This window comes from Physcomitrium patens, chromosome 3, assembly GCF_059467195.1.
Source record: "Physcomitrium patens ecotype Gransden chromosome 3, ASM5946719v1, whole genome shotgun sequence".
In the NCBI taxonomy this organism is placed as follows: domain Eukaryota; kingdom Viridiplantae; phylum Streptophyta; class Bryopsida; order Funariales; family Funariaceae; genus Physcomitrium; species Physcomitrium patens.
This window is the reverse complement of record NC_143412.1, coordinates 20330931-20340768: the sequence shown is the minus strand read 5'-3', so window position 1 is coordinate 20340768 and position 9838 is coordinate 20330931. Positions and strand designations below refer to the sequence as shown.

General features: G+C 35.2%; 1 protein-coding gene and 1 long non-coding RNA gene across 3 annotated transcripts; one reads left to right on the top strand and one right to left on the bottom strand.

Annotated features, from left to right (window-relative positions):
- Positions 1-269: 269 nt before the first annotated feature.
- Positions 270-1768, bottom strand: LOC149989578 (uncharacterized). Its single transcript, XR_016502261.1, has 2 exons — positions 1596-1768; positions 270-1443 (listed from the first exon to the last, which is right to left on the bottom strand). It is a non-coding gene; the product is annotated as an uncharacterized LOC149989578 (long non-coding RNA).
- Positions 1769-5935: 4167 nt separating this feature from the next.
- Positions 5936-9821, top strand: LOC112279398 (uncharacterized). 2 transcript variants are annotated; one of them, XM_024513796.2, is made up of 9 exons: positions 5936-6086; positions 6402-6616; positions 6712-6771; positions 6887-7078; positions 7413-7595; positions 7967-8097; positions 8365-8533; positions 8693-8822; positions 9173-9821. In XM_024513796.2, the coding sequence occupies exons 2-9, from the start codon at positions 6413-6415 to the stop codon at positions 9463-9465; spliced, it is 1362 nt and encodes a 453-aa protein (XP_024369564.1). In that variant the 5' UTR covers positions 5936-6086; positions 6402-6412; the 3' UTR covers positions 9466-9821. The 2 variants fall into 2 exon arrangements, with proteins under 2 accessions (XP_024369564.1, XP_024369565.1); XM_024513797.2 differs by lacking the exon at positions 5936-6086 and having other exon boundaries at positions 6093-6616.
- The last annotated feature ends 17 nt before the right edge of the window (positions 9822-9838 follow it).

Sequence of the window (9838 nt, the reverse complement as noted above, 5' to 3'; positions counted from 1 at the left end):
TTAAAATGTCTCTTGTGTAAAAGTTGTCACCTTGAGAATTCTTCCAAAAGAGTGAAGTACTTTGGAGATTCTCTTGGATGCAATTATGATTACAGACTAGAAAGCTTCTTTAGCTTTGGATCTCATGGAGAAGGCACTATGCAATGCACAAAGCTACTTCCAACGCTACAATGGGAGCTTCATAGTTCTGTATGAGTAAGCAGTAGTAGTCTCTATCCCTAAGAGTCTAAACCGGGACAATAGTAGAACAATAATGGCAGAGACGAGGCTGCAGGAAAGTCGACAGCAGCAACAATACCATTGTGCATTAAAAGTTAGTAGGCGCTAGCAACTAGCTCCTTAAAACGATTTTTAATAGCAGGGCGCTTGCACTATCTTCAAGTGGACTTGCTTCTAGTTTATTGAGCAGGTGTGGCAAAAAGCCTCAACCAACCCACCAGCTTCTTGATTCCCGCCCTTGACGACCTCTTCTGCATTTGCACCTTTGTTTTTAAGTGACGGAAACTGGAGTGAGCAACCAATAGCTGGACACCAATCTTCTAACATAGATCAAGCTCAAAGACCCAGTCAAGAAATAATGAGCTCGCTTTTGAGCGTCAAGCACAGCTTGCGCCAGCGTCTATCAATGGTTGCTACTGCAAATGATCTAACCGCAGCCTACGATGCATCAACACCGCTCTCCACTGCACACTTGGAAGGATTGGAAGCCCAGCCACCAGCCATGTCGACCAAGACCACCAACGGCCGCCGATCCTTTCCACATACTAGGATGCGGCAAGGAGATCCCGGCGCTGTAAAAGATCAGCATTGCTGGAGAGAGGATTTGCAACCCACTGGAAGTGGTTGCCAACAACAACAAGAGAAATCAGTCAACCACCAGGACACCGCCACCAAACGTCAAGACTAAAAGCTCCACCGCTGTAGTGACAACGGCCACCAGCCGCTCCAAGCACAACTTCTGACTTGCATAGAATATCCAGCCCCTGCAACTCCGCACCGTAGGCACAAGGGCCAAAGGAAAGCAAGGAAGAGAGACCAAGCAACACAACCGCGTTCACAGCGGCCACCTTTGAACAACAACCGAGAGACTAAAACAAAGAGAATAAGTAAAGAAATACAAGAACTGTCAACACTATCGATGCCAAAAAAAAAAACAACAACAACAACAACAACAACAAAACACTGAGGGAATCTCAGAAACTAGCCGCAGTGCACTACTGATTTCGGAGCTTCCGCCGCAGCACCAAAAGAAGAAAATAATTACAACAAATCTAAACCACCAACCACCGTTCCGTGGTTACACAACCAACGGAAGGAAACAATAGCTTGTCGCTTTTGAGATTCGCAGGAGCTTCCGCAGAACCACACCATTGCCAAGCAACTAGAAGAACAATACGAACAACAAGACCAGAAGCACCGCCCTACAACACACACTTCCACCATCTCCTTGCACCACAGCCAACAAAGAAGATAGATCAGCAATCGACTGCAGCATTGCATGTTATTACCAAATGGGAGTCGATGCAAAAGAACAAAACAACAACTTGCTGCATCTCACCGGTTCGCGAAAGAGAACAAAATGAAAAAAATAATACCTGTCAACATCGTAATGTTACACTTGTTGTAGGCCTAGAAGTGGGCGTTCGAGCATCCAAAAGCAACCATGGCATTTCTACTTTCGAGAGTGATGAACTAGATGCTTTACTACAAAGAACTCCACAAATTGGTGTGTTGGTGCATTGAGGATGAGTCTTGTGCCATTCGATTCCTATTCCATTTGATGCCTGCGAAGTTTTTGATTCTTTATATAGGTTAAGCCTTGGACTCTTACACCACTCTTATGCATACTTGGTCATGGAGCATGTGTTTGCAAATATGGGTGTATGTGTACACAGGAAGTTCCAGTCATTTCCCGTTCAACTTTATTGTTTTCATTTTCATTATGTTTTAAGCAGCAACAAAGTGGAATCCTCACGCCATTTCTGATGAAATATCCAATCTTGTGTTTCTAAAACAAGACTATCTTGGTAAGCTTGTTTGTTGAAGGTGAACAAATGCCTGGAGTTCTGTTATTTTGCAGTCATGATCTGTGAAGGTAGTTGTGATTCAAAGTCAAAGAAACTGCAATGACAATGAGCAGAAATATGTAGACTCGATAAAGCTTGTAGATTTGAAAGAACCTAGCAGTAGCAACAACATCATGGAGGTTTGGCAGAGGATCAGACTACTTTGCAGAAAAGCAGGTAGTGTTCTCTTTTGTTGTCAGACTCTTTTTTGTAAGCAGGAGTAACGAGTTTTGCCAAAAGATGTTGTCAAGTACTGAAGAAGGTGGTTTTGTTTAATTAGAAATACAAAATAAATTAAACCTGCATATATTTAATTTTAAATGAATTTGATTTCTATGTGTTCAGATAAGTATACCACTACTTCTACTACATTTTACTTATTTATATTCCTTAGTTTTATTGTATAAATAATCAATATGTGTGTAGACAAACATGTCTTACCTTTCATGTTGTTTTGTCTTCATATCAATAGAGCTATTTTTACTACTCTGTTAGTAAATAAGTAAATAACTGTATCAAATTTAATTAAGGTTATTTTTGATAAATAAATTTTAAACAATTAAAATTGATATGATAGCAACTTGATTGTAAAATACTTTTACATTTTCTTAGAATATATATATATATATATATATCCGTGTTATTTTATAATTATATTCATTTAAGAAAATAATTATTTTATTATTATTATTTATATTTTAAAACCTTTTGGTGATATTTTTTAAAAAATATGCATTTTTAAGTATACAATACATAACTTTTTTAAAACAAAATTTGTTCTAAAATCTAAGCTTTTAACAAAAAAATAGCTATATCATAATAACTTAATAATAATAATAATAATAATAAGGGTTTTAAAATATCTGTAGAATTCAGTAATCTTATCTCAAAACATTAAAGATTTTTTTATTACTTTAGAAGTACTTTCAAGATATATAGTAAAGACTATTGTAAATTAAACATTATATGTATAGCTAATTTAATGAAGTATTGATGGTTAATAAATAAATAAATAAGATGATAATTTATACTATTATTACATTATTTGATTTTAATTAGTGTCTTATTAAAAGATCAATTTTATATTTATTGGCATATTATCACTAATATTATTATTTAATTTCTTTATTTTAAAACAATATTATTTTGTATCACATATAATGTCAAATATACACAAATTAAAAATTTATATACTTAGTTAAAATTTCTAGGTAGAAAAAAATTAGAAAGATTATATTTATAATTACTATATTGATTATGTAAAGTTTTTTATTTATATCTTAAAAATAAATATATAAATAAAATCATAATACTTTTATCTCTAAAATCAAACTTACTTAATTATTTCTAGACTATTCATTTATTTTATTTTATTTTATTTAGAAAAATAATATTTGCTGATAATAGCATATTATAGAAAAGTAGGCACCAAAGAATGAAACTATGAAAGATTTATATTTCATGTTTGCATTGTTTTACTACTACTTTAATTCCAAATTTGTTAAATTGGTACTATTATTTATAAATTGGCATTGCACAATCTAGGAAGTTCGTTCATTTTGAACTTATTTGGCATAAGCAACTATGCCAAAATAATAAAACTAACATTACTCCAAATTTTCCATCTCTCCTAACTATAGTAGTATATTGCTTGTGATATTATTATTAATAAACATTCATATCTAAAATATTACATTAAAAAAATATATTAAAAAAATATATTAAAAAAATATATTTAGAAATATTGATGGATGTTGATAGAAGAAGCAATTATGGTACATATATATAATGCATTTAGAAAAAATGCATAAAAATATTAGGTACATAAAATGTTTATACAAATATTGATGCAAGTTGATACAAGGAGCAATCATGGTACTTATACTTGTCAAGTAAATAGTGTGAGCTAAACTTCATAATTACATCATCTTCATCCATATTTGTTTTTGATGATATCATAATAAAAATACTATTCATCTTTGTAATTTGAATGCTCAGTAATGGAAAAATATTTAAAATTAGATATTGCATAGAACTCAAAGTTGTATTGACTAGCATATTTAACATGAGCATTATAAATACACACATTTTAATTAATGCTACTTGTAGTAAGTATCCTAAATTTGTAACATTTTGAAGTTAAATTAAAATTATAAACACATTATGATAGATTATATAAAAGATAATAGCTAAAAAGCCTTGTGATCAAGTACCACCATAAAAAATAAGTCTTATCAAGAGTGTCATTAATTTCACTCTATATTGATTTTAATGGACATTGAGATACAAAGACAAGTCATCTATTCAATTCAACACATTTTGGATGGCAATTGTTTAATATACACCAGCAATCAAATACTTATGCACAAAGTATTAATAAAGAAATTTGAATACTTCTAATTCACAATATATCAAATACATCATTGTGAGATTATAATATTTATTGCACATAGAATAAAGAGTATTAATTGAGTAAGATAGATTGTTGATTTTTTGTCTTTACAATAGCATTTGAACATGCACTTGCATTAGTTAACTAGGATTATAATGGAAGTGATTCAAATATCACTAAATTACATGCTTTAAATTTTGATATACTAAATTGCTCAATTCTTTGGCTCTAACATTTTTTTAATATTATAAACCAATATTTTGCTATCAAAATCTTAGATGAATCATTCCAAATAATTACCAATATATCGATGATGTATGATAAAACCTACAGTGCATGCTCGAAAATCAAATCTCCACTTATCAATCTTCTTGACTTCTTAAAAATTGGTCATATTTAATTAGCACAACAAATCAAGATCATAATATTAAATTCTTAAAGAAAGAATAAAGTAACCAATTATCTAAATTAAAAACACATGATAAATTAGTACCATAGATGATAGTATGTATAATGTTATAAATAAAATAAAATAAACAAAAATATGTTAAAATAAAAATTTAAATAAACTAACATTCATTATTTTGTATAAGTTGATCATCAATTTTTTTTTAAATAATTCCTTCAAAAAAATATTCTACCTATTTAAACCTTTATCTTCAATCTTACATGATAGAACTAAATTCTTTAATAAACTTCTAATTTTTTTTAGTCCAAATATTCTATTTATAAATAAATAATTCAAACATAGTTTTTATGTTTAATGGTATCAATCTTTTTTGTTTTTTCTTCTTTATTTATTTTATTTAAACTATTTTGAACTTCTTATCTAACACCGTTTTGTTTAATACTTTTGGTAATAATATCAAGCTTGAATACCTATTCATATTGAATGTGAAGTTGCCCAATTTGATTTGGCCATAATGTTAAGCTTAAACATCTTCTTCTATTAAATCTTGTCAAAGATGTGAAAATGCCCAATTCTATTGGCAATGATGTCAAGCTTGAACATCCATTTATATTCAATGTAGTCAATGATTTGAGGTTGCCTATCTCATTTGGTAATTATATCAAGCTTGAACACCCATCCATATTCAATTTTGTCAAAGATGTGAGGTTGCCAAATTCTTTTAGCAATGATGTCAACCTTGAACACCTTCTTGTACTCAAAGATTGAAGGCCAGGCAGTTTGGAGGTTTGGAAATTTGATCCACATTGACAAACATGGGTGCTGAATTTTGTTTGGGGGCTGCCCCACAATCCCACTTTTCAACCATCACAAATTTGGGGACACCCTGGTAATCATAAATCCTAAACACTGGTTCCTATATAGTTGCATTAATTATTGGTGAAATAATGTACATAATGTTAGTCTTTTTAAGGATTTTAGTTTTTACAATTTTCAATATTAATACAATTAATTTTCCAAATATTTAATTGAAGTCTTCCGATTAAAGTCCACGTCAGATTTTGGGAGGGATTGTGCACAGACGTTGGAAATTGTTCGTGGAAGTGTTCGAGGACCGTGTCGCGATCAGTTTTCATGCTGCGTAGACTTTGTTCGTCGGAATCGACGGATCGATCAATGGGTGTAGCGTAGAATTTGCAAGCCTCCACACGAGTTTGAGGTATTCAGGGCAATTGCTTCCGATTACGTGATATTCAGTAGTCCCTGATTGTGTAGATGTGGCTGTTTGGGCACTGGTTTGTAGAAACCTCATAAATTTGACGAAAAGGGTGAAGCTGCTGTGGTGCTGTTGAATTGTCGATGAGGGTTGCGATCCTCTGATCGTATTGTCGTAGAAAACATTCCACATTCTGTTTTAGCGTATGTTACTCGTGAAATCGTTGGGATTTTATGTTACTGTGAAATTAGGTTTCGGGAGAGAGTGATTGGGGGATGAGGAGGTAGTTGCTCAAGTACTTGCGGATCTTGGTTGTAGGTTGAGAAAATATGGCGCTACGTGAGCGAGAGTCGCCTTTGGCAGCATTTCTGAGGGCGGAGGTGCCGGACTGGGACGACGAGGTGGTGTCTAGAGCTCGGTTTAAGGGTTTTTCGGGACAGAGGGTGGATTGGGAGAACAGGCTCCAGTTCTGGAAGGATTTGGTGGTGAAGTGTGCATGTCATCTTGGCGTGGTTGCAATCGAGCCAAGCAAAGTACGTGATATGGTTTAACTCAGGACCTGCATTGTGTCGATTTAGTTCTGGTGATGGATTTGGTTTGACTGCGAGTTTCTTGTGTTTCCTTCCAGGTCCAGCATCAATGGTTTGTTCGTGAAGGGTTAACACCGTTGGGAATGTCTACGGTTCTGGTACAACGCTTACTACTCATGCAGCATTTTCTTTGATGTGTTAGAATGACGTCTCATTAAGTTTGAAGATTTTACATTTTACTCATTGAAACCTGGTCTCTTACCTCTTGCCTAGACTGAAATGCGCAAATCCGGGGAGCTTCAAACCAGAGAAGAATTGATGCGGCCCAAGGCAACTCTTACCCAATATACTGGTTCTGTTTTTCAACAAGTGTTCGCATGGATGGGTAACCAAGTCCGTGGTACAGCAGATGCAGCACAGCCGAGTCTAATGCCTGATATGCTGATAGTCACTCCTCTTCTCCAGGTACACTTTCCTATTCATCTCGCTTTTTGAAACTTTTTTGATTCATAGAGTTGTCAAAAACTTGAAATCAATATTGCTAATGAAACACTTGTAAGCCATGTTGCCATTTTCAAGATATATGGTTTGGCTTACTGAATGCTGGGTAGGAATTCATAGCTCGTAAATTGCCTACCCAAAATCTGTTCCTGCGACTGTTTTGCGTGCCTTCAGGTCTTCTGTGAAAAGCTTTCGTGTCGACATCATAGTATGATTTCTTTCCCTAACATCAGTCTTTTGTTATCTTGAAAGTTATTGGTTAATTCAAGCTTTATGCGATGGGATGTCTTCTCTTCAGGATCGGAGCGCAGCAGTTATCAAAAAGTTGTCAGAAGCTGAGTGGAGACATGTGTGCGTAGTCACCATGATGCGATTTCGAGAGCTCTGCGGTTCCTCAGAGACTGCAGACTTACTGATGGCTTTGTTGATTAATCAAGGCAGAGTTCGTCATATAAAGTTGGGGGGGAAAGAAAATATCGAGGTGTGTATCTAACAGCTGTCTACTTCTTTCAATCTCTACGTAACTTTTCTTTTAGACACTTATAGAAGACATCTCACGAAGTTTAGGAACGCATTTTCTTATGTGATACCTCCAGCGCTGCTTGAGATTATCCCTCCTCTTCTCTCTCTCTCGCTCTCTCTCTCTCTCTCTCTCTCTCTCTGACACACATACACACATATCTATCTATATATATATATATATATATATACATATACATATATTTCCACTGGAATTGACGGGGACATGTATTGGAATGTATTTGTAAATTAAGGATTGTTGTTGCCAACTCATTATTGTAGTGATTATTTCTATCTTCTTGTTGGCTCATGTAAAGCTTGCTCTAATTGCAGGGAATAAAAATTGCTCTCAAGGATGAGCCTGTCGCAGATTCTTCAGAATTTGATAGTCATTTACTGCGGTTGCACTGGACCTTGGAAAGGTTGCAGCAGCAAATAAATGTCCTTGATGTCCGGATAGCAAGGTTAGGCTCTCTCAAGTCGCTCATTCTGCATGTAAAGTTCGGATTGTTTTTGTGATTTATAAGGTACATCGAATCATGTCATAAGCATGAAGTGAAATTAGAGTTAATTCCTGATCTTTTCTCAAGGTCAGATTCATTATTGTTAGTGCATGCTGTCTAATTGAAAACGTTCAATTTTTTCCGTACTATTTCTCCCGAATGGCTGGAGGAATGTAAATCCAGCTGTTTTCATCTAGTTTTAACATGTAGTTTATGGTGATGACTCAGCTCAAGAACTGCAACGTTGTTGGCTCTTAAGTCTAGGGACAAGAAAGGGGCTCTTCGGCATGCACATCGAATGAAGGTCCTAATGGCAAGCAAGGAAAAATGTGAGACTTCCATGGACAGAATTGACGAGATTTTGACCTCCATTGCTGATGCAGAGGCAACAAGAAAGGTGAATGCCTGCACGAGTGCTAGGTGCCATTTTTCTAGTATTAGTGGTAGAGATGGTCGCAGTTTAAGATAACATTCATGCTTACAAACAAAGTCTATATTTGTCTAGTTTTCTTAGTTTTAATTTGGATGCTTCTGAATCTTGGATCTGGTGATGCAGGTTGCTGATGCTGTGAAGGTAGGAGCGCAAGCGATCAAAGATAATCATGTCACCTTAGTAGAAGTTCAAACGTGTCTAGATGAGGTGGATGAAGCTATCTCTCAGCAACGTGAAACTCAAGCAAGTTTAGGTGCCATCTCTGCTCTTTACACACGTTTTCTTCAGGGATTAATCATTTATGGATTCAATCAGTTCCATGTTGGCCATATTTGCACAGATTAACATTGTTTACTTGTACGCGGCTTACGGGTCAGGTTTGGTCCCACATTGAATTTCAATATCGACCTTTTGGTCATTTTAATTCGACAATTTCTGCATCTAGTTCAGGAGAACAAAGTAAATTAGTGGTTTCTAGGTGCAATTAGTCGTGGAAACGCATCTGATCTTCTGTCAATATACTCGCTCTTTGTTCTGGAGTTCTTTACATTGTTTATGAATTTTTCAAAGTGAGATGTAATGAACCCTGATGTGTTCATGTAGCTGAGGGACCTCTCATTACAGATGCGGACATGGATCTTGAAGTAGAATTTTCGTTACTGGAAGCTGAGTTGGACAACGGCTCCATTACTGAAATCAACAATTTGCCTGAAGTTGGTCATAAAGAAAAGTTGCCTGCGCACTTGAGATCTTCCCATTTGGATGCGTCGAACACTAGTGTATCGACATCTGAAGGTTCAATTGAAGGCTCAGCCAAGTTAGCAGATCACCAGGAAGAGGAGTCCGCTGATTCTTTGGAAAGAGCATTTAAGAAGCTTGAACTTGAACTTGCCTAATTTTTTGACAACTGGGGCAGTTGACACAGCTAATCGATTGTATGATAACCCCTGTAACTATAGTACAGTTCTTTGATCAGCAGGATACTATGGGTAAGCAGTCAATTTGTGAGATACTACAGTCCAATACCTGTGGTGACGTGTTTGATACTTTTAGAATGTCTTATGTACGCTTCCGTGTGAGGTTATCGTAAGATTGGTTTAGAAATACTTCGTGTCGGTGATAAGCAATTTGTTGGGCAAGGCATGTACTATATTGGTACGGATGCTTATATGTACTATATAATTCACTGCTAAACCTTGGCAAACGTCATGTATATTTGCCACTTCGGGTGGTGAGCAATTTTTTTAGGAAACACTGTTTGCATTGTAA

Coding starts and splice junctions, on each gene's coding strand:
- LOC112279398 (XM_024513796.2), top strand. CDS start 6,413: ATGGCGCTACGTGAGCGAGAGTCGCCTTTGGCAGCATTTCTGAGGGCG. Junction 8,534..8,692: donor ATGCAGAGGCAACAAGAAAG/GTGAATGCCTGC, acceptor CTGGTGATGCAG/GTTGCTGATGCTGTGAAGGT. Junction 8,823..9,172: donor TGAAACTCAAGCAAGTTTAG/GTGCCATCTCTG, acceptor GTGTTCATGTAG/CTGAGGGACCTCTCATTACA.